General features: G+C 36.8%; 2 protein-coding genes and 1 pseudogene across 3 annotated transcripts; 1 reads left to right on the forward strand and 2 right to left on the reverse strand.

Moving 5' to 3' along the window:
* Window positions 1-749: 749 nt before the first annotated feature.
* Window positions 750-1622, reverse strand: LOC125208059 (GATA transcription factor 15-like). Its single transcript, XM_048107608.2, has 3 exons — window positions 1472-1622; window positions 1283-1390; window positions 750-1203 (listed from the first exon to the last, which is right to left on the reverse strand). The coding sequence occupies exons 1-3, from the start codon at window positions 1481-1483 to the stop codon at window positions 976-978; spliced, it is 348 nt and encodes a 115-aa protein (XP_047963565.1). The 5' UTR covers window positions 1484-1622; the 3' UTR covers window positions 750-975.
* Window positions 1623-5278: 3656 nt separating this feature from the next.
* LOC125207473 (importin subunit alpha-like) lies at window positions 5279-9334 on the reverse strand (annotated as a pseudogene). Its single transcript, XR_016132846.1, has 11 exons — window positions 9129-9334; window positions 8658-8754; window positions 8462-8553; window positions 8235-8366; window positions 7920-8105; window positions 7674-7837; window positions 7494-7572; window positions 6694-6862; window positions 6367-6493; window positions 5914-6288; window positions 5279-5807 (listed from the first exon to the last, which is right to left on the reverse strand). The product of XR_016132846.1 is annotated as an importin subunit alpha-like (transcript).
* Window positions 9335-26091: 16757 nt separating this feature from the next.
* On the forward strand, window positions 26092-26865 carry LOC125208003 (uncharacterized). Its single transcript, XM_048107542.2, has one exon. It carries the CDS (start codon window positions 26150-26152, stop codon window positions 26624-26626), a length of 477 nt encoding a protein of 158 aa, XP_047963499.1. The 5' UTR covers window positions 26092-26149; the 3' UTR covers window positions 26627-26865.
* Window positions 26866-27789: the final 924 nt, after the last annotated feature.

Here is a 27789-nt window from a genome sequence, read left to right on the forward strand (position 1 = left end):
AATTTTTTTTGTTGTTGAAGTGAGGGTATTTATAGATGAAAATGTGGATTTTTGGGGAAAAAATTGAAAAATAAATTAAAAGTAAGTAGAAAACGGATATAATATTTTGGGAAGTGGGAAAACATTTTTTTTTAATTTAAAAACATTTTTTTTAATTAATTTCGAATTTTTAAAAAAATAAAATAAAATTGAATATGCTAACGGCGGCCAATCAGACAGCGCCACGTAAGGGTGCTCAGCGGCACGGACGGACGGCTTGCAGCGGCGGACGAGCTCGTCCTTGCCGCTGGCACGGACGGACGGTCGGCGATTTTGCAACCGATGCGGATGCTCTTAGTGCATTAAGTTATAGATAAATAATTCATTTTATTTCATAAATTTTTTAAATGAATTTTCTTTTTTTTATGAGTACTGTATTCAGAGACATCTATTTCTTAGACAACAGAAGAATATTGACAGCAAAAACGCTTTATTTTGTATTTGTTGACCAAGTGATAAAATGGAAAATACCGAGTCAAATGTGTCAAGTTCCAATCTATCAGAATTTGATTTATGAATATAATATTGTCATTGAGAAAAACAATTTGTAGATTTTATAAGCTCATTTTTTAGATTGTAACTAAAAAAACTCATTTTGTTTGCTTGAACCGAAAGAAAGAACAAGTTAGGTCCATCATAATTAATTGCTATAATAGCACTCAAATCCCTTTCTGATCCCAAATTTTACTCAAATGTACAAGTCAAATAAATTAAAGTAAAGAAATTAACTACTAATACTCCAAAAATATAGTCAAACAATCATTGTTAGCGGATTACATTACATCACACATTCTCACTGAGAAAGAGTAAAAATAAAAGAAAGCATTAAAAATTAAATTAAATTAAATTAAATAAATGAAAAGCCCTACATACTCACACTACAAACATTACACAGCCTCTCCTGGTACTACAAGAACAGCGCGACGTACAAGTGAACTATGCAGAGACGGATCCGCAAGAGAGAGCCATGAGCAGAATCGCAGCCTGCTCTTCCTCCCTTAGTTTGCTCATCAGCTTACTCGATCTCATGAATCGCATCTTCAACATCTCTCCGACTTTGCTGCTCCGATCTTCGCTCCTCTTCTTTTTCCGATTTCCGGTATCCAATCCCAGGCTCTCTCTCCTCCTCTTGTTGTACTTGATTCCGCACGCATTGCACAACGACTGCCGATTCGACCGATCAAAAATCAAAGTCAGTGTAAAAAATTACTAAATCACAAGAAAATTCTAGATCGCATTTCACCTTAGGTCCGTGAGGACCGCCTCGCCAGAGAGGAGTTCTGGTGGTGCGACAATCAGTGCAGCTTTTTGGGGAAGAAGTGCTGATTTTCTTCTCCTCCGAAATTTGATTCTGGATTTTCAGAGAAATAAAAAATCAAAATAAAGACGATAGGAGAAAAGGAGTAAAAATGGCGATCAGTAGATTTGGCACCTTCAGATCCATGCGATGATCGGATAAATGAATTGTATTCGATCTAGAGTGAAGGGAGTGTGCTTGAGTGCTTGGACTCTTTTTTGGGATACAGAAACGTAAAATAGTGAGTGAGATGGACACTAGTCAGACATACACGAAACCCTAGCTGACTTTACGTTATTTTTTGTATTCACGCTTTTGCCCTTCATCTACTTCCAATATTGCACATATCTCGCCCCTTCAAATTACTCCTACTAGTATATGCCAATAACGTTAAAAACTGGCTCTTCATTCAAACTAGTTTAGTCGGGCTGAACGATCTAACTCCTGGTTGGATTAATGTAATAAATTTTAATCCATAAAAACTGCTCCTTCCGTTCAATAATAATGAAATCATTTTGTCATTTTAGTACGTTTCATAGTAATAGAATCATTTCCATTTTTACTAAAATTTTAACACATTTTTTAACACTTACTTTACTCTCTTTTACTTTTTCGTTTTTTCATCTCTCTACCCTTTTCATTTTCCACTTTATTCTCTCTTTACTTAATTCACCTAACACAATTTTTCTTAATCTTCGTGTCAAAAAAAATGCCTCCATTACTATGGAACAGAGGGAGTAGATAAGTACCATTTCGAATCGTCCGCCAAAATTAGACTAATTCTAAAAATGAAAAATTTTAAACCAATACTAACCATATTTTTACTTCTCCTTTTTTACTTTATCAATTATGCATTAAAATCCATGTTATAAAATCATGTTATTTGAGATATGGGAAGGGGTATGAGTTACTTTACTCATGTTATAAAATCACCTGTGAGCCCCTCCTAGTATACTTTATTCCTAACTACAAAACCATCATAAATAAATTCCAAAGGAAAAAAGAAAATTAGAAAGTGTGTATGTTAAAAGAGGAGAATCGCATTTAATAAAAAGAGGCATAGAAATTTGTTGATTTGACAATGCAATAGAGTTGACATTCTTTACGCTATTGGGATTGTGATGTGGAATTAAAATGTTGCGATAACAGAATCTAGTTGGTATATTGCCAGGCATTGGATCAGTTCTAGAGTGGAAGCTACCAAAAAATGTACTCCAATGCTGGTGCATTACTATGTCATTTTTTTTATTTTCCTATATTTAAATGATGGATGTCTTAAATTGATATGACTAGATAAAACTTGGTATTATGGGATGATTTTCAAATCAATAAACCTATAGTAAGTAGTATATTTGAATCAATCAAACACTCTTGCTCCTCAATCAAACGATAAAGTAGCATATAGTAAGTAGTATATTTGAATAAGACATGTTTCCGAGACCGAAAACATTATTCTCTCTCTTCAATGCGATCTTCCTCAATCAAACGATAAAGTAGCATATAGTAAGTTGAGTGAACTACAAAAATGGTCCCTGGACTATGGGTTTATCTCGCCCATAGTCCCTGGACTTTAAAAATATCGCCAGTAGTCCCTGGACTAAGGGTTTATCTCGAAATTGGTCCTTTTAGCTTTTTTTGGTACGAAAATACCCTTTGATATTATTTTGGGGGTTTTGGGCAATTTGGTCTTTTTACACTTTTACATTTTAAATATGATATTATCTTAGTTACGTACTAAATTTGATATTATTTCAAAATTATCATTCTTCTTCCACTTTGTTATCCTTCACTGAATTTATTTTTTTTTTATTTCAATATTAGATTTAATTTTATAAAATTAAATTTAATATTTAGATTTTAAATATCAATAAATTTTTTTAATGAAAACTATTAATTCATGGACACTATAAATATTGATTAAAACTATTAATTTTTGTTATTTAATATAATATTCAATTGAATTGAAGAAGTACAGACAAATAATATTAATCATGATGGAAAAATAAGAGTTATTCTATTTAGCCTCCGTTCGGTTGTTATAATTGCTTGTGATTAAATATTATGAAGTTGACTAAAAATTTGATCTTACTAAAAATTTTATATATGAGTATTTTTGTTGAAATTTTCTAGTAAATTTTGATTGTTTTCAAATTAATAAACGAAAACTATATTAGTCTTACATTAGATGCATATTTATTTCAGAATAAATTGTCTTATATAACCTATTTATTATTAAAGCTCCTGTATTAAATATTGATTAAAACTAAGGCGTTGTCATACCTTATTGATTACATACTATACACTATCAAATATTGATTGTAACTATTAATTTTTGCTATTTAATAATTTTTATAATTAAAAAAATTTATTGATATTTAAAAATTAAAATTTAAAATTTTGTAAAATTAAATCTAATATTGAAATAAAGAAACAAAGTGAAGGATGCCAAAAGGGAAAAAGGATGATAAATTTGAAATAATATCAAAGTTAGTACATAGCTGAAATAATATCAGATTTAAAATGTTAAAAGTGTAAAAAGACCAAATTGCCCAAACCCTCCCAAAATAATATCAAAGGGTATTTTCGTACCAAAAAAAGCTAAAAGGACCAATTTCGAGATAAACCCTTAGTCCAGGGACTACTGGCGATATTTTTAAAGTCCAGGGACTATGGGCGAGATAAACCCATAGTCCAATGACCATTTTTGTAGTTCACTCTAGTAAGTAGTATATTCGAATAAGACATGTTTCCGAGACCGAAAACATTATTCTCTCTCTTCAATGTGATCTTCACCCCTAATAAATCACACAGTCGATTATATACTAGTCTACTACATGATGGATTTTTAGAAGAAAGGGTAAATAAATGACAGAACATGGGGCAGATTGTTACTCAGGTTGTGGTATGAAAGACAATGGTCCATAGCTCTTTCCACTTAAAGTAACACTTCACTATCTACTGGGTTATAGTAAGACTTTCTAAAATGTACTACAGTACTTTGTGAAAATATTGAAAATATAGTAGATTTAAATGGTACTCCTACTACTATATCACAACATGGATATGTCTGGAAAAGCTCTTGATCTAGATTTTTGTCGTACAGTGATCACCCAAATATTCCTTTACCATAGTTAGATTATTATTGTTGTTGGGGTGAAATGCACACCACTCTTCAATTTTCACAACCCAATGACCAATGTTGTGTTTTCTTTTAAAAAAAAGATCGAATTAGAAATTTTAAAAAACTTGAATTAGGACACTCGTGTCTTGTTGGATTCATTTCCCATTATCAAGCTTGTTAGATTAACCTAGCTAGTAGAATGATCGACATTATAAGCGAAAGCTTATGAATCAAGTTAAAGATTGGTCACGTCGGATTGGCCTAGAAAGTGAAATATTACGAATCACGTACAAACAAAATTTTCAAGATCAAACTAATTAACCTACACCTAAAAGTGGCGTACGTGTAAACTTAAACAAAATATTACCTCTATCACAGAATGTGAATAAATTATGCAGCTGTGGTCCTAGGATCCCATGCTCTAATCTATAACACAAACACTATCATTATGCAATTACTTGTAAATAAAAAGGTATTGATCCTAACGAATAATGATCAGCATATAATGGAATAGTTTTATTCCTAGTAGCAGCAAATGGGCAACAATAATAAGGCTTACCAAAAATTTAAGATGCTGACTGGAAAATAAACAGTAGTAAGAGTTTATACATTTAATAGAAAGGGGAAATCTGTACCACAGCAAGAATAATAAAATGTCATGATAACTCAATGAGTCTGGCCTCGTTAAAAACTAAAATAGCACATAGCAGCAACATTGACATTTTGGGACGTGATAAATACAAGAAAAGCTCTATTACAAGATGCAAATCATAGAGAATCGACTCCCAAGATGTATGAAGAGAGAGAGCTAAACAACTAAGTGACCAAACAAATCCAATAAAATGTACTAATTCTCAGAAAAACACCACATTCTTCTAGTTTACATTAACTGAGCAAGAAGCAGAACTCATACTTCTGCCAGAGCAATAATATTCAGACCATAAGGTATAACCAACTCAAACTTACACAATACATATATGACTTCATTTTTTCCCTCATTCCAACTCAACATGGAAATGATTTTCCATCTGGACAATATATACCCGACTCGACTCTTTCTGACTCTAGGGGGGAAACTGCCCTCCTGAAAAGACGACTAAATACAGAGTGCAACTTTCATGGCAGTTTTACGCTGCATCACAAAAGTTGTCAAAACTAACAGCTCATCGCGAACTGGCTGATAATATCACAATGACCCTCTGTAGTATTCAAGAACCATAGATGGCTAAGCTAAGATGAACTGCTTCTCTTCAACTGTGACTCTAACTTGCAGTTCACCGGACTCTGATGACTATTCAACTAGCCAGCTCAGAAACACTTTTGAGCATAACGGGATAAATATAATGCCTCCTGTAAAGTTTAACATCTACGTACATTACATCATTGCTTACTGAAATTTGAACAACAAAGTATATACTACTACTCCATAAAACAAATAAGTGGATTAAGACTTTACCTTCAACCAAACCTGAAACCCCCAGAAGGAACAGGAAGTTCACCACCTCCAAAATTGAACCCATCTTGTGCAGCATCACCAGAGACTAACTGCTCATCGTCTTCCTCTAACCAGTATGTTTCAAGTATCTTGACTGCCTTCTCATAAATTTCATTATTATCGTGACTCTGAAGATTTTCAATCTTCTCCAGACCCTCTGCATCATCAATCATCTGAGCAAAAACATTCACGTCTCCTGAGTTCCCTTGATTCTTGTCTGCTTCTCCGACCTTCAAAATGTTTTCAAGACCTTCTAAGCACACCGTGACAATTCTTGGGTCAGGACAAATTAGGAGATCACAAAGTGGCTTTATACACCCCTCACGTACCAAGAACCTGCCATATAAGTTAACTCAGCTTCCGATGCAGATTACAATCAATGATATATGCGACAACATTGATAAATTATTTTACTTGATTTGCTCATGAGTTCCACCAGAAGTGGTATTTGAAATAGCCCAAGCAGCTTCTTTCTTTATATCAAACTCGGCAGCGTGAAGCAAAGTAACAAGAGGGGCAATGAGACCGGCCTCAATCACAGCTTGCTCATTCAGTGCAAGACCTCAGTCATTAACAAAGAAAGGATAATCTGATATACTTTAACAAATAGACAAATAACAACATAGCCTGATTCGTCAAACTGAGCATTCTTCCACATGAATGGATGATAATGAAAGAAAACAAAGACAAATGTCCCAGCACTTCAGTTAATATTCCAAGAAATGATATTAAGCATTGAGCATATAATCAAAGCAAAATAACATCATCATGTTCTGGATACCTGAATTTGATCTCTATTTCCTGCAGTGATGTTTGAGATAGTCCAACACGCTTCCTTCTTAATGCTTTTCTTGTAATTTTGTGTCAACAAGTGAAGCAAACAAGGAAGAGCCCTATTATCAATGATAACCTGCAACAGACGAGTTAACCACATTATAAAACTATACTACCTCCGTCCCTTAAAAATGGAAACTATTTCCATTTAATTCCGCCCCTTAAAAATAGAAACTTTCAAATCTTTATTTTAGGAAGTGGATCCACAATCCACTAAACTACTTCCACTATTTTTTCTCTTCCTCTCTCTTACTTTACCCATTTTTCTTTCCTTATCTCTTACTTTACCAATTCTTCTATCTTATTTTACCAATTGTGCATTAAAACCCGTTCTGTTTCTAAAAATTCTATTTTAAAGGACGGAGGTAGTAATGCCAAACAATAGTTGCACAACAAAAAAAGGGGTAAATGTAAGGAGAAGGGCTCAAAGATAGCTCACAACAGACAATAGTTTTGCAAAGACGAGAAAATATGCCATAGATCTTTTGCAAGTGTGCCCAAAACTTCATAAAATAGCTTTACAATTTACAATATAGTGATACCCTTCTAGATTTCATTTATTTCTTCTTCCAGTGACTCTTATGGCGTGCACAAGGAGTATGTAGGTTTAAAATACTACAAGCATAACTTTATAACCACGTAACTTATCCCAACAAAAACAACAACTCTCTTGCCAGAAATTAAAATAAACAAATTCAACTACAAACCTGAGTTTGGACATCATCACCCGTCACAATATTACCAACAGTGCGCAGAGCAGGAACCAAAACAGATGGAGAAGGATGGCTAAAAGGACAGAAACAGTTAAAGAGACCAGTCAAGACTAAAAAGTTCTGCCAATCCTAAGCACATTGTATAGGAATAATATCATATGAGTTGTCACTTACATTAACAGCTCAGCCAACCGAGAGCACACATGAGAGTCAATCACAGCTTGGATTTTATCATTGGTGCCATCAGATAAATATGAAAGTGCCCAGCTCGCATCCGTGAGGACTTCCTCATCAGTCATATGTATAAGATGTGTAAGAGCAGGTAGTGCTGGTTTCACCTGTAGTGAACATAAAAAAAATGAGAGGTTGAAATCAAGCAAACATCATACAGAGGCATCTCGATTAATATAATGTACAAACCAGCTCAAACTGCGGTTGTGGCTTTCCCCTGCAGAAATTTGACAGTGTCCATGTTGCGTTCCGAAGCATAGATAGCTTTGCCTGATCACTAAATTGCGCCAACAGAGGTGCTAAAGCTCCGTAACTAAGCACAAGATCACGACACTTTGGTGAGTCACCAGCAACATTTCCCAGTGCCCATACAGCCTGAATAATTGTCAATGTTTGAAAAAAACGCAGTCAGCAACACAACTGAGCAATACTCAGATTAGAAATGGAGCAGAATTTTAAGTCCCAAATAGACCGTATAAGCATTCACTTGTAGATTTTAAGTACCTGTTCACGGACATCATCACTCGGAGAACTAAGAAGTCTCACAAAAATGGGAACAACATTATGGTCAATCACGACTTTTGTATTCTCAGATGTCCCAGAGGCAATGTTTGTGAGCGCCCATGCTGCCTCAAACTAGAATATTGGGAAAGCTACTACTCGAGAACACATCATATGAGAATATTTATCAGGAGTCAAACTGCACAGAATTATTCAACAAAAGCTTAGACCTGAAGCTGAGGATAATCATCTCTGGCAAGAAACTCCACAAAGCGGGGAACTACTCCAGACTTTATTACTTCCTCAATCGGCGGATTCCGCTCTGTCCAAACAAAATTACCATGATAAACCCAATGACCTTCAACAAAAAGAGATATACAGATAGCAATCAGGAGAAAATCTCCTAAACATGAAATATTTGCTTACCTATCGAAAGAAGCTTGCGGAACTGGGTCGTGGCTTCAAGTTGCAGAGTAGCGTCATCCGACCAAATCCCAGCAATCATTCCAGGGAGACTCTCCAACTGGAGAGAGAACACGAATACATCATGATGTATCATGTACTGTACGTTTCACTTGATCCACCAAATTAATTTAATTACGACTTTAACAACTATGTACAAGCTATATACCACTCAAACTCGATTTAGTCACATACACGCAATCTATAGGGAAGATCACTCCCAACATCTAGAGAATTTCTGATCTTATTCTATAACTTGGAACTATAAATACAAGGAACAGAGTAACATTAAAGCCTTTACTGTTAGGCAGCAGCTAATCAACAAACAAAACCACTAAATCCAACATGATCGGATCAAAAACCCTACAGCAATCCATTCAATTTCAAAGTTAGGAAAAAGAAAACGATTCGGTTGAATCAGGTGATGGATTCTACCTTCTTGTCGAGCTGTGGAACAGTGACTGCGGGCTGGAATTGCTGCGGCTGAAGGCCCTCGCGCCGCTTCTTCTGCAAGTTCTCCTCCCGCTTACTCTTCCGGATCTCCACCATGTTATCCTCCCGGCGCCGGCGGACACCTTGTACCGGTTCCGGCGGACCTCCGTTCTGGCGCTCGGCCTCAACGACATTGTTGCGAGCGAGCAAACCAGTTGTACGTAATAAGCAAACGGCTTTTCTCTGACGGATTATGATTAATTATAATTACAATTATGATTATAATTTGGGAATTATAATTTGGGTTATTTTAGATTTTGGAGCGTCAGTTGCTGTGAAATGATTTTTAGCAATCTGGGCTTGTTTGTGTGATTATTAACGATTATGCCACCAACTTCAATTTTTTGTCCAATTAAATTGTTGTAGCAAAAGGTGATGCGGTCACCCAGCTGCCCCCACACCCCGGCCCGACAGTTTGTGAGGGGGTTCAATCAGGGTACACAACGGCCCGTTAAAGAGGAGGCCTTAACCCACTGTCCTGACAGGAGCCCAACTCTCAAGGCCTCACACGTGTGCCGCCCCCTCACCCCGGCCCGACAGTTTGTGAGGGGGTTCAATCAGGGTACACAACGGCCCGTTAAAGAGGAGACCTTCAACCCACTGTCCTGACAGGAGCCCAACTCTCAAGGCCTCACACTTGTGCCTGAGAGATGAAAGCTCCCACACGCCAATAGTGGGATTCGAACCCACTCCTTATAGCAATATCTGTTCTCCCAGAACCAACTGCGCTAAGCCCCTGCAGGCATCCAATTAAATTGTTGATAATGGCTTCAGAGTCTTTAATTTCCAGGTTCGGCCTATCATTAGGCCCAAGCAAATGGACAACGCCCCACAAGGCTCCAAAAATCCATTATGAACATTAGTAATTTTGGTTACCGGTAGAGGTGTAGAAAAATACCATAATATTAAAATATCAGGCTTATTGTATTGAAAAGAATGAAGTCTAGGTATACCGTAATTTTTGAAACAAAATGTTACTGAAAAATATGATAATAATATGAATTTTAATATATCGCGATATAAAATTTCTGCATGTACAGTAAATTACAATAAATACCAAAATTTATGATATATTGAATAGATACTGACATCAATATATGCCGTAAAATGATACTCCATATTGTGAATACTAAATATGTTTGTTTATATATATAATAAATTTATTTATAATACTCATATATAACGGTATAGAAGTATGCCATACCAAAATCGGGTATGTCACAAAATTCAGGCAAAATATTTTTATCCAATATCGCAGTTTTTTTTTTTTGTCCAGAGCCTTTGTACTAGCGACAAGGAGCTTAGACATCAATGTATGAGGTGCCGAGTTCGAGCCCTCTTGACATCAGTTGTAATTTCCTCATTTCTTTGGAGTTTATTTGTAATTGTAATTTCCTCCTTCATATAGGAGTTAATTTTTTAAAAAAATATTGCAGTTTTTTTTATTTATTTTTACACTAGTAGTAGTATTTAATTGTATTTGAGTGTAAGAGCATCTCCAATGGCGGCTAGCGGGTCGGCTAGCCGGCCCGCTAGCCGACCATTGTAACCGGCGAGCGCCAAATCGGCGATCCAATCGGCTAGCCCACGCCGATTCTCGGACGCTGGCCGATGGGCTAGCCAATCCGCTAGCCGCCATTGTAGGCGCCCGATCGGCCGGCGCCATTTTTTTAATTTATTTTTTTTGAAACTCTATATATACGCGATCTGAACATCATTTTCATTTACACCACTTTTTTTAACGAGTTTCTCTCTCTCTCTTAATTTCTGTACAAGAGCAATAACGCGAAATGGAGAACAACAACGACTCTCCTCTAGTGACGAGCGGGTCGCAAACTCCCACGGTACCCTTGGGAGGTGGATGGGGTATGATGGGCGGGTACTACAAGATGTACCCTTGGCCGCAGATGATGCCGGGGATGGTAGCCGGGTTGGCCGGGGGGGCAGGGCGTGCAGGGGGTGTCGGGGATGCAGATGATGCCGGGTTGGCAGCAGGGGATGCGGGGGGGGGGGGGGGGGGGGGGGAGGGGGGGACAATGTCTATCGCCCCAATCTTCACTTTTTGACTGCTTCTTCCCACACATCGATCCCAGCGGAGACGCAATACACTGGGGTTGAAACTCTCTCCTTAGAAGAGTTGGGGATAGATCTGGAGGACTCTCCCATTCAAACAGGGGGAGTAGGTCGGGGTCGGGGTCGGGGCGCACCGAAGAAGAAAAAGAAGGGCAAGGGCAAAGGGGTGGTCGGCGAGTCGGCGCAGCCGGATGATGAGGGCAGTTCAGGTAAGGTACGGAGGAAGTGGACGGATGAGGAGAACGTCGCCCTGTCCAAGGCTTGGGTGAGTGTTTGCGATGATCCCCTCCAGGCGAACAATCAGAGGATCATCAACTTGTGGGCTAAAATAGCAGCAATCTACAAGATATTTTACCCAGACGGGAAGCCACACAACGGGGAGGAGTGCCTGAAGCAGTGGGACCGAATCAGGGCTGCGGTCTCCCGATTTGCGGGGTTGTACGCCAACAACCTCCGCATGAAGACCAGCGGCCAAACTGACGACGATGTCAGGAGGATGGTGGAAGCGCAGTTCCCCTTGAAGGGAGTTTGTAAGGAGTTCACCTTCTGGAACTACTATGAGGTGCTGATGGATTCTGAGAAGTTTCGGGCGGGTGTCGATGCTGGATGGCCAAAGAAGCAGCGGCTGAACCTTGCCGGTGATTACAGCAGCAACGGACAACGGTGGTTCCCACGACCTCCCCGACGATGCTTAGGATTTCCCGTCCCCTCCATCGTTTACTCGTCGCACCCGCCCGGTTGGTCAAAGGACGGCGCTACGGGCTTCTAGGGGAGTCGCCCAAGAGTCCCAGGAGGTCCAGTCGGCATCCCCCCTACTGGCAAGTCGTCAGCCGAGCTCTCCCACCTCACGCATCAACAAACGCAGCTGAACATGTGGAAAATCGTAAATCAATGGAAGACGGCAGATGACTCTATGGAGAATGAGGTTCTTTTTTAGATCCTTCATAGTATGCAGGCCGATTTGGCCCACGCACGTAGGGCCATGGGAGATGAGGGTGACTCAGATGCGGCAGATTTGGGGTTCCCGGGGTAGCGGCGGCGGCGGCGATGAGGTGTGAGACGAGGATCGTGTGTGGAAGCAGGATGGTTTTTTTTTTTTTTTTTTTTTAAAAAAAAATTATGTATATTTTTTTTTTGTACTTTTTTTTAATTTAAATAAAATTCTCGCATTTTTCTGTATCGTTTTTCCGTATTTGTGTCGTATATTTAATTTCGTATTTTGCGTGATTGTAATTTGTTTGTTTTTTATAATTTAATGGCTAGGTGGAAACATTATCACAAGCAAATTTATAATCTAACATGTATTAAGCATACCCAAACTACTTCACTTATGAAATCAAGTTTAGGGAAATAAAAACTTCATTTTAGTCTAGTCATCAAAATATTTCATTTCACTTAAGGGGGGGATGGTTTAAGCCAAGTAATTAGTAATGGTATGCATATTTTCTTCATGTTCAAGATAGCTGCGCCGACGAGACTTTCGGCCAAGGGGAAACTTGGCTTCGAAACTCCTCAAAACCATACATTTTCATCCCACTACCGCCTGCATTCATTTTATTTCAAACACAGCCAAATAATCAATGGTATTTAAATTCCACAAATTTCTCACCACCTGAGCATCTCTACTTCCTATTTTCCTATTTTATCAAAGAAAAATATATTCCTACAAATAATCTCACTGCTGTAATTTCAAAGATGGAAACAGAAGAAGGTGGTGAAATCGGTACTAGCAACGAAACCGATGCTGCTGAGATGTGGCAACACACTGGAGAAATACTAACTGAATCCAGTGTGGGGAAAGCAGTAGCACGAAGGGCAGTATATGGGTCGAGCCAGCCGCGGAGAAGGGGTACAAGGCTCAGAAATATTCACAACAACAGACGACCAAGTAGGCTGAGCAAAGTTAGCCTTGCTGATGAACTTGAAAATAATTAGCACTCTATTCCACTATATTATTTATCCACCAGCATTGTTGCATATTGTGGTGCAATTATGATCTCAGAAATGGCAGTGCTCGATAAGATACACTTTCAATTTTCTGTTGGGCTAAGGCGGTTGGGTTGGATTAGCCGGTTAGAAATTTGGGCTTCCACATGACTAATTTAATGTGTATGGCTATCTTTCAGTTGCCCAATTAAAGTGATCCAATAAAAATTAAAGTTTGGGCTAAAGTGTATTTAATTGTTATGGAAATAAGTGTAGATACCATAAAGTGATTTTCTATTTGATGAGGGACCGATAAAAAATAAAGGGGTTTATATTTAATATAAATATAAGCTAGGGTTATGGTCCCCATACGCCAGAAGAACATTCAATATCTCTGTATTCTCTCGGCAGACTATTGCAAAGAATGTCTCTGATCGTTTGGAAGATCCATAGCCGCTGCAAAGCAATTCCGCTGTTCAATTCATTATGAATCAAGGTACGCTTCCGCTCTACGGTTTATGCTCCTTCTCCGTCGTTCTCGGTTAATCATCATAGAGAGCTTTATATAATTGTTCATTCAATTATTACAACAAGTGGTATCAGAGCCACTCTATTGATGATTCTCTGAGAATTGGGAAAAGGGAATTATGGTTTTTCGATTTTAAAATTAAAATCATGCGGCTGTTTTTATTGTTTCATTATCTGTGATTCAATCTGTTTTTTCGTATGAGTCGAATTAATTTTGGATCAAGGTACAATGTTTCTGTTATCGTTGCGCATTCTGAATCGTTAATTTACGGAATTGAATTGTTGTTATTGTTTTACACGTGTTTCAAAGCATGCTTTGATTGTGGATTGCTATGGCCGAGAATCTTTTTCAATTATGTGCAAATCTGCCTTATTAAAATATTACAACAAATTGATTCTTTCCTTTTGTTGTGTATTAAGAATATTGTCGTATCTTATGTTAATGTAAATTGAGATGATTGCCATGATTAAAATAATTCTGATTCCATATTGGCATATTTCCATTTTTTTTTTATTGCGGTGTATTCATGTTTCCATGATTATGGTTTATTTGTTGCCAAATATATATATATATATATATTTGTTGTCGTACGTAATATATGTATATAAGTTTAACGTATGGCGATGTATTCGTGCTACGTGAATTCCTTTTTGGCATGTAAATTGAGATGATTGCCATGATTAAAATAATTCTGATTCCATATTGGCATATTTCCGTTTTTTTTTTATTGCGGTGTATTCATGTTTCCATGATTATGGTTTATTTGTTGCCAAATATATATATATATATATATATATATATATATATATTTGTTGTCGTACGTAATATATGTATATAAGTTTAACGTATGGCGATGTATTCGTGCTACGTGAATTCCTTTTTGGCAATTTTTATGCACGTATACAGTATTTGTTTGGAACTTCGGATGATATATTGAATAATTAGGAATTCTTTTTATTGGTAATTCATTGTCATGGTATGAATTGAGCTATATGGTATTGTTCGGCTGTTTTGATGTTGTTTTTGAATATTTTTATGTTTGTTGGTTGCAATTTTGGGAAACATCAAAATTTGGATTTTGTCGATTTTAATGAAAATCGGATTTGGAAAAATTATATGAAATCCCATAAGGAGTCAGCAATTTGCGATTTGCTGGGGAGTTATAGGGCTGGCCGTCAGGATTTAGCGACTTGCTGAGTTCGCAAGGTACGCGAACCCAGTGACTCGTTGGCTGGCCACTATATTCCAGAAAATTATAAACGACTCCCTTGCGAGTGTTTGTATTCAGTTTTAAAATTTTAAATTCAATAATTTTGGTGCATCTCATGTTCCTTTTATTGATGTGTGTATTTTAATGCGGATATTAGTCGGCCCAAAGGAAGATTAATATTTGGCACGAAATACACACATATCTTTGGTGATGAATACGTGACAATTATTCAGTTTTCGTGTAAGTAGTGTGATGCCCAAAGGTGGACACTATTTGACATGATTTTATTGTCAGTGTTTGATCACTAAGGTTGCCACTTGCAAGTTCACATTACTGTCAAAAGACTTGATGTGGATGTTGTGCTCGAAACCTCGTAATGTTTTACTAATGTTCAAAGTAGATTAGTCGAAGCAAGACGTTGCAAAAGTAACCTCTCTTGTCTAGACTTCTTTATTGCGAATATTAGGACGGTGATGTGTGTGTATTTTTAATGCGGATATTAGTCGGCCCAAAGGAAGATTATTATTTGGCACGAGATACATACATATCTGTGGTGATAAATGGGTGACAATTATCCAGTTTTTGTGTAAGTAATTGTGATGCCCAAAGGTGGACATTACTTGACATGATTTTATTGTCAGTGTTTGATCACTACATAGAGGTTACCACTTACAAGTTCATATTACTGTCCAAAGACTTGGTATGAATGTTGTGTCGGTACCTCGAGATGTTACCATTTTATTTGAATTTTATGATGTGAGCATGACAATTTATTTGGTTTTGTTCTCTGTTCAATTATGATGTCTGCTTTTGCAGTTTCTTCCAACATGAACAATATGTTAGTGTTGAATGGGTCAAATTTTAGGGATTGCAAAGATTGTATTTTGATTGCTCTGGGTTGCATGGATCTAGATTACGCGCTGAGGATTGAGCAACCTACTTCTCCTACGGACTATAGTGCTTCTTATCAAAGGAGAAACTATGAGAAGTGGGAATACTCTAATCGTGTAAGTCTACTGATCATTAGGTGTAGCATCCCAGAAGCCTTTCGAGGCACTGCATCAAAGTATATCACTACGGCCAAGTGAATACCTTGCCAAAATTAAGGAACGTTTTGTGAAAAACGATAAGGTTGAGACAAGCATGCTTGATCTCAATAAAGTATAAGGGCAAGGGCAACATTAGGGAGCACATTATGCAAATGTCTCACGTTGCTTCACTAAAGCTTGAACTTTAAAGACTTGCTTGTGCATTTGGTGTTGCACATCTGGTCAGTATCTCAAGAAATAAAGTAAAAGGGCATTAAGAGAGTGTATTGAGAATGCTACTATGGATAAGGGTTGATCACAAAAGAAACAACATAAAGATAATGATAGTTGTTTCTTTTGTGGTAAACATGAATATAAAAAGAAGAATTGTAAATATCACGCTTGGCGTGCAAAGGAAGTTACAATTCTTGTGTTTGGTCTGTTCTAAAGTTAATTTGGATTTAGTCCCTAATGATATTTAGTGGGTAGATTCTGGTGCTACTACTCACATAAGGTTATCAGTGCAAGACTGTCTGAGCTACCGAAAGTCAATTGATGGTGAAAGATACATCTATGTGGGACATGACAAATCGGTGGAAGTAGAGACTATTGGACATTGTAGATTGTTATTAAAGACTGGAATTATTCTTTCTTTTTATATTCATGTCTACCACAAAAGAAACAACTATCATTGTCCTTATGTTGTTACCTTTGTGATGAACCCTTATCCATAGTAGCATTCTCAATACACTCTCTTAATGCCCTTTTACTTTATTTCTTGAGATACTGACCAGATGTGCAACACCAAATGCACAAGCAAGTCTTTAAAGTTCAAGCTTTAGTGAAGCAACGTGAGACATTTGCATAATGTGCTCCCTAATGTTGCCCTTGCCCTTATACTTTATTGAGATCAAGCATGCTTGTCTCAACCTTATCGTTTTTCACAAAACGTTCCTTAATGGATAATCATCACATATTTATCACCACAGGTATGTGTGTATCTCGTGCCAAATATCAATCTTCCTGTGGGCCGACTAATATCCGCATTAAAATACACACATACTTACCGCTCAATTTGTTATGGAAATTTTGAGATATAACCAAAACACCTGTGTCATAAATTAACCAAATTCTAATTCTTTAATTTTCTTAGTCCCTTTTGATTCAACATGTAAAGCTTCTGAATATGAAGTAACATAACTGAACATACAAAGATTGTTATATGCACTTAAGGAAACAGTGCCCACAATACTAGAATTATTTGAAGGAAGAACTTTACTATTTCTGAATGAACAAGAGAAACCAAATTTGTCCAAAGCAGAAATAGAAACCAAATTTTGTCTAAAAGACAGTACAATAAGGTATCCTTCAAAGAAAGAATAATTCCAGTACTAAAGGATTGTGAGACTTGTATCATATGTTGTATTGAATACACTTATCTTTACAGAACTTGATTTGTGTGTTTAATGTATCGAAGGAAAGCAGACCAAACTTAAGAAATTAGGTGCCAATAGAGCTATACATTTTAGAATTGATATATACGGACATTTGTGGTTCATTCACTTCGGTTTCTTGGAATGATCAACAATATTTTATATCATTCATAGGCGAATATTCTTGTTTGGGCACCTACATTTAATCTATTAAAAGTCTGAGGCTTTAGACACGTTCAAAATATTCAGGGCTTATGTTGAGCTCCAACTCAACAAAGGCATTAAGAAAGTCAAATCTGATCGTGGTGGCGAATACTGCGACAGAAATGACTGCTCAGGTGAACAATGTCAAAGACCCTTTGCCTTCTGTTTTGAAGAGTGTTGGATCGTCCTTTTGTACACCATGTCGGGATCGCCTAGCATGAGTGGTGTAGCTAAAAGACGAAATAAAACTCTTAAAGATATGCGAAGGAGTATGATTTATCATTCTTCCTTGTCGCATTCGCTTTAGGGAGAGGCATTAAAGACTGTAGCATATATTCTCACTTTGGTCTTCCAGAAAAATTTAGGGGTTTTTTAACTTTATGATCCCACAAAAGGAACTAATTTTTGGGACGAGAAATATAGTATTCCTTGAGGATGTTGCGTTTGGGGGGAAGAATGTGTTAAGGAACATTACTTTTGAGGAAGAGTCTGTATAGACACCTACTACTGCTTCTGACAATGATCAGGTATTAATTACTATCATTGAAGAAGAAGCATATTAAGAACCTCAAGATGATATTGTTGTAAACATTCAATTTCATGCGGATGATATCATTTAAAGTCAATCTCAACAACCTCAATTAATACTCTCGTCAATGGTACCACAAATTTTATGAAGTAGTTTTTTCATTTGGATTCAGAAAGAATGCTATTGATGGTTGTGTGTATTACAAGTTCAGTGGGAGAAAATGCATCTTCTTGTGTATCGAAAGAAATAATTTTCGATAAGAATATGTTGCACTAACACCAAGAATTTTCTCGCGAAGAAATTTGAGATGAAAGATCTTGGGAAAGCCTCTTTTGTATTTGGAATCGAAAGAAATAATTTTCGATTGTCACAGAAGGGATATAGCGAAAAGGTGCCTAAAGTATTTGAGATGCATAATTGCAAGTAAAGAAATACCCCTATGACTAAAGGAGACAAACCTAGTCCCATTCAGTGCCCTAAGATAAATCTTGAGATTTAGAAAATGCAGAAGGTTCCATATGCTTCGGTGAGTGGGAGCCTAATGTGTGTTCAAGTGTGTATTAGACCCAATTTGGTTTTAATTGTTTATATGTTGGGAAGATATTTCAATAACCCGATATGGATCATTAAGAAGCAGCAAAACGGGTTACGAGATATTTATAGAGAACTAAGCATTACATGCTCGCATACAGAAAATCAGATCATTTGGAGAGTTTCTTTAGGCATTTTGATTCTGATTTTGTTAGATGCCAATACAGTAAAGGATCCATTTTAGGTTACGTGTGTCTGTTGGCTGTAGAGCCATTTCGTGGAGAAGTGTTGAGCAAACACTTGTAGCTACTTCTGCCATGACAACAGAATTCGTAACTTGTTTTGAGGCATCTAGTTAATGAATATGACTGTGAAATTTTGTCACTAGGCTGCATATTGTAAGGTATTGAAAGACTGCTTAAGTTATGTTGTGACAATAACTCTGCAGTATTATATTCTAAAACAACAGGAACTTCCTGGTTGTTAAATAAAGGGTTCGGAATGGACAAATACATATAGAGCATAAGGGAATGGATTTGATGATTACAAATCCAATCATTAAGGGACTATCACCTAAGGTCCTAAGGTCTTTCATGGGCAAGTAGCCCAAATGGGTGTTATGTTGTTCAAGGATACCTTCGTTCAGTGGGAGTAGTTTTGGTTATTGCTCTATATTGTGTTTTGAACATGTAGTTATAAAACTCATGTTATTCTCTGCAGAAATAAAGTATTATGTTTTATCCATTATTTTGGGTTTGATCTCAATTTGGGAGGACCAGTTGGAAATAGGCATGTATGATCACCTTGCATGAAATTTTCATGCTACACTCCATAATTGATCTGTTGTTGATTATATTTGCATATGTGATTACTGATGGGTTTAATTATGAAAAAAATATGGTGACTGCCCCTTTAGTCCTATGTCGATATGGTTGATAATAAGATTGTTCGGAAATACACTATGTGATAGCACTTTTGAGCGCTCATTCGGTTTATACATATTTATTTGGTGTCATGTGTTGCCCAAGTGGGAGATTGTTAGAAATTTGGGCTTCCACATGACTAATTTAATGTGTATGGCTATCTTTCAGTTGCCCAATTAAAGTGATCCAATAAAGATTAAAGTTTGGGCTAAAGTGTATTTAATTGTTATGGAAATAAGTGTAGATACCATAAAGTGATTTTCTATTTGATGAGAGACCGAATAGAAAATAAAGGGGTTTATATTTAATATAAATATAAGCTAGGGTTATGGTCCCCATACGCCAGAAGAACATTCAATATCTCTGTATTCTCTCGGCAGACTATTGCAAAGAATGTCTCTGATCGTTTGGAAGATCCATAGCCGCTGCAAAGCAATTCCGCTGTTCAATTCATTATGAATCAAGGTACGCTTCCGCTCTACGGTTTATGCTCCTTCTCCGTCGTTCTCGGTTAATCATCATAGAGAGCTTTATATAATTGTTCATTCAATTATTCCAACATAGCCCACCAAGGCCCAAGCCGTATATTGAACTGGCATCCCAACATAACTAATAACCTCAATATTCGTTGAAAATCAATTGATTTAATATAAATATCAATAATCTATGTTCGTAATGAGTCCATAGGATGATCTATACTACTAATGTATTCTTTAAACAGAAAATTACAGAATCAAATAAAATAAGTAGCCATTCAAGATTTAGTCTGCAATACAAAGTGTCCGAATCGGCATCGTCAACTTAATCAATCACAAAAAAAGGATAAACTATAGAATAACAAAATGATCGAGGCTAGCACGACACTGTAATAAAGTATTATGAGTTTAAAATAACGCAAATAAATGCCTTTAAATAACTACTATAGTATACTTCACATCCCAAAATCTTCACCTTGTCAAAAATATGGAAGGCAGCGGGTGGCCAGGTTTGATGAGGATCGACATTGTGAACGGAGCCAATCGATCCGAGTCGCCACCGATTCACGCAGCAGCGAATCGGTCGAGCAAGGCCGCGAAGCGCCGCAGCCGCCAGATGAAGAGGAGGAAAAGGGTAGCTGCGTATAGGTTATATGGAGTTGAAGGTAGGATGAAAGTTTCTATCACTAAAGGATTTTGTTGGATCAAGAAGAAGTGCTCTGAGATTATTCACGGCTATTGAATTTTATATAAGAATTCTATATGTACTTCCTTATTATTCTACAAATATTTTTTTTGTTTTGCTTAAATTGTTCTTACATATAAAGTACATTAGTTAATTGTTGTGGTGAATGTGGGTCTAAGAAAGGAATTAATGTACAACATGATATTTTACGTTCTCATTGTAATACTATTTCTATTTATTTCTCTTTTGTTTGTGGAAAGTAATAGTACATTTTCTTATATGATTGTTATTTTACATTTGTTATCTCGTGTTTCGAAATAAAAGTAAAACAATCTCAAGTTTCGAAGTATATCGATACTGACATCAGGAGTACATGTTATACTTATATGCATTTTATTATAATTTGCTATTAGCACATTAATTAACGAGATAAAAATACAAGATAAATAATTTTTCTAAAATATTGGAAAAGATACCAAATATGGCGATCACTATTGTACCTGGAGTTTAATAAAGTTAATTTCGTTTTCGTGTAATAACTACATCAGGCCATTTAACTCTTTCACATGACTATGTATATATTGTAAAGGATCAAATAAAAATCGTATAAGAAATTAATACGTAATAAGAATTAATCCACATCATTCAAATGATAAGATCTACGATTATTAATTATTAGTACTAATTTATACTTCCACAAACGAAGGATACATGCACATGTAAATGTTGTTTATTGTAATCTATACGAAATTTTTACTGCGTTATAGTAGTATAGAAAAACAATGTCAGTAGTATAGAAAAACAATGTCATTTTATAAGAATGGAGGTACATATTTTTCTTATGTTTATGTATATCAATAAAAGAATTGTTTTCCACAATATGGATCTGCCAGTGCATGGCTGGTAACGTTAAACTACAACAACGCAGGCAGCTTATATCAGTTTTTTGACCCTGCCGTTTATTTCCACAATTAAAGTTAAAATCACTATATTTTGGAGTTCGGCTTGATTTGATTTACAAAGGAATGACGTGCTACATACATTATGTGAGCTTGTGAGCACTTCGTTTGACACATGTTTAATTGAATCAAATACACTAACGCACAGCCTGATCAATTTAATGGAGTACTACGGAGTACTAGTATTCATGATTTAAATAAAAGGATATCCAAATATATATGATGATCACTATGGGCCGCTGTATTCATATTATATTTAGTATCTGGACTTGAATAAAGTTAGTAATTTCATATAACAACTACATGACTACATCAGGCCATTTGACTCTATTCACATAATTATGTATGTATATATTGAAAAGGGTCAAATAAAATAGATCAAATGTATAAGAAATTTATAAGAATTGCAAATGTCCTTAATTGCAAACCGAAATTATCAGAGTTTAACAAACTTATCACCGACGTCCCAAAATTAGTTAATTCTCGCTGACAAGTGACGAGCACATGATATTAAGACTTCATAATGAATTTCCTTAATTAGTTAAAGTCTAAAGTGCACGCCATAATCAGCCAATTCTGCCAGCTCCTCCATTATTAATTTGTATTGAATACTTAAGTTAATTATCCGCAAAGTTCATAGTAACATCCTAGTGTCTTCCCCAAATCAAATTGATTACGTTATTAAAATGGAAAATTGTCATTTAAATTATAGCTTTTGGTTGGCATTGGGTTAATCTCATAACTTGGGCATCCACAATGGAGCGGATTAAGCCCCGCCCTATGCATCGCCACGTCAGCATTTTATCCTCCGCCTCTTCCACCTACAATAGGACGGACTATAGCACGCCCTAAGCATTTTATCTATTATATAAATATTTAAATACTTCAAAAATTTGAAAGAGAAAAAAATTCATTTCATTAAAATTAAAACATTACACTACGAAATAAAAAAAACTACAAATTCTCAACGGCGGTGGCGGTTCCAAACTTCTTCAATCATGTCGTTCATGAGCTGAGTATGGTCTTGTTGGCTGCGCATTGAGGTCTGTCTCTGTAGAACCTCACCGAAGCCCATCGGTAATCCTCGAGCGACAGGCGGGGTCGCCGTGCTGGAGCTAGATCCGGCTTCATTATCCACCCAATCGGTGACATGTCCAACTTCTTGTTCGACTATCATGTTATGCATGATGATGCACGCATACATGACGTCGGCGATGACTTCCTTGAACAAGAAACGCGTCGGACCTTTCACTATTGCCTACCACGATCGGAGCACCCCAAAAGCCCGGTCCACATCCTTCCGCGCAGACTCCTGCTTTGCCGCAAACAAGACTCTCCTCTCACCCACTGGGCAGCTGACCGTCTTAAAAAAAACAGGCCACCTTGGGTATATGCTATAGGCCAAGTAATACCCAATACGATATCTGCGGTCGTTGGCAGTGAACTCGATGGCCGGGCAGCGACCCCTGCACTGTTCGGCGAAGAGGGTGGACGAGTTGAGGACGTTGATGACGTTGTTCGACCCGGCTACACCGAAGTAGGCATGCCAGATCCAGAGGCGGTGGTCAGCGACGGCTTCCAGGATCATCGTCGGGTGGCTGCCCTTGTAGCCACTAGTAAATTGGTCTCTCCACGCCATCGGGCAGTTCTTCCACTGCCAGTGCATACAGTCGATGCTCCCTAGCATCTCAGGGAAGCCGTGCACTGTCTCGTGCATCCTCATCAGGCTCTGCAATCATCAGCAGTCGAGCGTTGCAAATATGTGTCGCCAAAAGCCTCCACAACTCCCTTACAAAAATTCTTTAGACAACTGCGGCCAGTTGTCTCACCCGACGTGAAGGTACTCGTCAAACATATCTGATGTGGTGCCGTAGGCCAACTGCCGGATCGCAACCGTGCACTTCTGCAACGACGTAACTCTGGGTCTGTCTATGTCGTCTTCCCGATACTGGAAGTATTCATCACGTCCTTCCACCGTGTGCACAATGCAGAGAAAAAGATCTCGGCTCATTCTAAAACGGCGGTGAAAAACCGTCGGGCTCCACCGTGGTTGATCGGCAAAATAGACTGCGAACAGACGCTCGTGAGCTACGTCGTGGTCGCGGGGGACAAATGTCCGACGTCGAATCGGACGAGGGACCCGCGCCGCCGCCGCCGCCTCAGCCGTTGTCTGCTCCCGCTCCATTTGTGCCAAGCATTCCCCCGCGGCTTCATTAACGCAATCGAACAAGGCTCGAGTCAAGGCCCGTCTGCAGCCATCCAATGTACTCAAATCGTAGCCGTCGGGATTCATTTTTGAGGAGATGAGAGAGAATAATTGAAGATATGTGAAATTGAAGTGTTTGAAATTGTAGAGAATTGTGGTGTTTAAATAAGAAAAATTTTTGGAAAAAAATCAAAAAAGTAAAAAGAAAACGCGTGAGCATCGTCCGTCGCATCGTCCGTGATGCCACAGTGGCGGACGATGCGACGGACGATGAGCATCGTCCGCCCCATTGTGGATGGCCTTATAAAATAAACTAATCAAACCATAACTTATAACTAAAATTTTGATTAAATTTCTCAATCTCATAACTTATATATTATGGTGGTGTATATCAAGATGATTAGAAGTGTTATGCAATGTGTGAAGATATGATGATGAAAACTATAAAAATCACAATAAAGCTCATCAAAACTTTAATTAAATTGAGAAATATAAAAAAATATAATTTAATTGACTGATTTTATATGTTACGAGATTTATGAAAGTTATGATTTAAAAGATAATTTTTCTTTATTAGTATTTCATTCTAGCAAATAAATGATGATCTGATTTGAGTTCATGATTTTAATATGCAAATAATTTTATAAAAAGCGAAATGGTGCGCAGCATTTTCTGCAGAAGATCCAAGCCATTCATTTAATCAGGGACATTTTATTAAATTCTACTAGTATATAAAGTGTACAAATATTGGCAGTTGTTAGGTTTAAATTTAAATAGTTGACTGTTGTCAGGCAGGCAATGTTTCAACTTTCTACAATATTTTTATATGAACATAATAACTTGAGTTCTTATTTTTCGGGTTTATTCGCGGCGATAATTATTAATAATTCTTAAATACCGTGTGAAACCCTGCTATTTTCAAATCTAGGATGCAATTATATGATTCCATAATTCTGTTTCTGTGTGGAAGTTTTCAAACACATTATTAATGATAAGAGAGAAAATTGACATTACTCCTACTTATTCATCCCCAACAGTCCTACAATTACATCACAACTCATCCAATAATAAATATTTCTTCCTTATTAATTTTTCGGTTGTTGCAATTCGAGAGTAAGTGGTGATTTGATTGGAGTGCAGTAATACGAGTACATAAAATATCTTAATTAAACAATCGAATGTGATTCAAACCTCCGATCATCTCATATAATGTCATATATTTTGATTATTAATAAATGTTTAATGTTATTTATTTTGCTCAATATATTGAATAATGAAGCGGTCGTGCTAGAACTATAGTTTATAGCAGTTACTATTAATCTATTAAAACCAAATTAAATGCTCTATAATATTTTTGTCTCTTCAAAATGCAGTCAGTGAGCGCTCATGGCATTCATGTATCAGAATTGTAAAATTCAGTTTTGGATCATTTGTTCCACATTTATAAGTATATAAGTATTCTGCGTCAAATTTAATTTTAATTTTAATTTTTCAGTTGATGATTTTTAAACCATAGTGTATACGTGATAGGAACCAATGTAGAATACAGGTAAGCCTTACAAATTATGCTTAGCTGGATTATTGCATTTTTCCTCTTCTTACCTGGATTAGCCACTGATTTTTACCTGCATCCAAAGCTGCCCTTCTATAAAATTAATTAATCGGTTTTCTGTTCATAATTCTCTAATTTATTAATTATTTTTATCGTTGTAAGAAAGTAGATATAGTATTATTAATTTTGTTGTTCAAGCAAACTAATTAGCCATAGCATAATACCTAAAATTGCAACGAATTCAAAGTTTGGCACTATATATTGAGTAAATTTAAAATATTTGTGAGTACAGGTGCAATTAAATTCGACTTTTCGAATACTATATAACTATTTTATTATATTTTATAGTCAATTGTTGCTTAATTTCCATAATAAGCTACTGAAGCCAGGGGCAATTTAGGGAGAAGATAACATGGTATGGCCGCGTATAGACGCGTCGACAACCAGATTTCGCGCCGCCCATTTTACTTAATCACACTATTTTCCACACAACACATCACAATTCACAACCACCCTTAAATTTCAAATATATAAAACAAAATATAAATAAAATTCCAACGCTGAGACCGCGTAACGTTAACTAAATCCCAATCACATCTTCTCTATAAATAACACCACATTTTGCCATCACATGACATCTATCACAAAACAATCACTAGCTCTTAATTTTCACACACACACAAATCTACTAAAAAGAGGAATGTCAAGAAAGAATTCAATGAGAAGCCGGAGGGCATGGGACGTGCTCCGGCTAGCTCTGCTGTGGGCCCGGAGGGGCGGCGCATTCAGAAACCGGATGGCGATAAACATGCGGCTGCTGCAGAAGGGGATCAGGAAGCTCCGCCACTCTCACCACCACGGGACGCCGCCGGGGGCGCTCGTGTACGGCGAGCGTGAGCTGTCGTTCGACGACACTCCGGTGATACACGTGAAGATGCACCGCCCTGCCTCGCTCCGATTCATGATTCCATGCATCAAGCCCCAAGTGGACTTCGACTACGATTTCGACTTTGACGATGACCAGATTTATGCCGAGGAGGAAGAGAAGGTGATCGAAGAATGTGACGACGAAGTTGATTTGAAGGCGGAGGAATTTATAGCTAATTTTTATAAGCAGATGAAGCTTCAGAGGCAGATATCGTATTTGCAGTATCATGAAAAAAGATCCACGAATTGATCTATTGACCATTGGAGTTGTGCTGGATTTTGTTTTGCCAATTTTTTGGATTCTTTTGTGGTATTTTTGTAGATAGATATACGTTTTGCAGGAAATTGAGTACTGGAAACCTTTTGTTGTTTTTCTCATAAGCTTTCTGTATAGCAGCAGCCAGCAAATCAGCATATATTATGAAATTCAATATTTGTAATAGTATATGTTTTGAAATAAAATATTTGTGCTCATTTTGTTACATATAATTAAGTTATCACGTGGCTAAATTAATCTCGCTTATGATTTGTTATTTCAAATATTACTATACATCTAGGACTTTATATGACATGACTACCATATTATTGGTGGTAAAATAAAACCAGTTTCTAAGACCATCCACAATGTTAGTCTCATAAGAGATAGTATCTTGCGACTAGAGGTCACCACGATTCATGAACCGCCTGTTCAGGTTCGTAAAAAATCTGAACCTGAACCGGCCCGCCTAGGTTCCGGTTCATGAACCGGTTCATCTACGGTTCAAAGCCGGTTCAAGACCGGCGGTTTCCAGACGGTTCCGGGCCGGTTCCGATTTGGACCGCCGGTTCCAAGTCATTTTTTTTTTTTTTAAAAAAAATTATTGAAATTACACTTTGTAGAGTTGTAGTTGTAGTTGTACTATCGAATAAATAAATAAAACGAGAATGACAATTGACAAATGGAGTAGAAGTCGACATTGGAGTTGGAACAATTGGAATTTTATTGATACAATTATACAAATTTGAACGATATGTGAATGTCAATATTACAAATACAAATGTTGAAAATTGAAATTACAAAAGAGTCTTTTGACTTAATACATAATAACATAATATATGCTTGTTAGCTTGTATAACAATTTAAATAAAAAAACTTGAAGTAAAAAACAATAAATTATAAATGTAAATAGATAGTATATATATATACTCTTAGTCGGCGTAGGAGATGTTTCTAGATAACTAAATTGAGGATACCTTTAGCAATTCAACATTAATTGTTGAGTTTAATTTAACCATCAACAGTCATGGTAGAATTGTCAAAAGTCTCCCGGATTTAGTCTTATAGAGAAGTCTTCTTCACCGATTAGAGTATATACAAATACAATTATATAATTGTATTTGTATATTTTAAAGTTGAAACAATTGAAAAAAAAA

This window comes from Salvia hispanica, chromosome 6 (assembly GCF_029641045.1).
Source record: "Salvia hispanica isolate PSC_SH4W2 chromosome 6, Shi_PSC_v1, whole genome shotgun sequence".
Taxonomy (NCBI): domain Eukaryota; kingdom Viridiplantae; phylum Streptophyta; class Magnoliopsida; order Lamiales; family Lamiaceae; genus Salvia; species Salvia hispanica.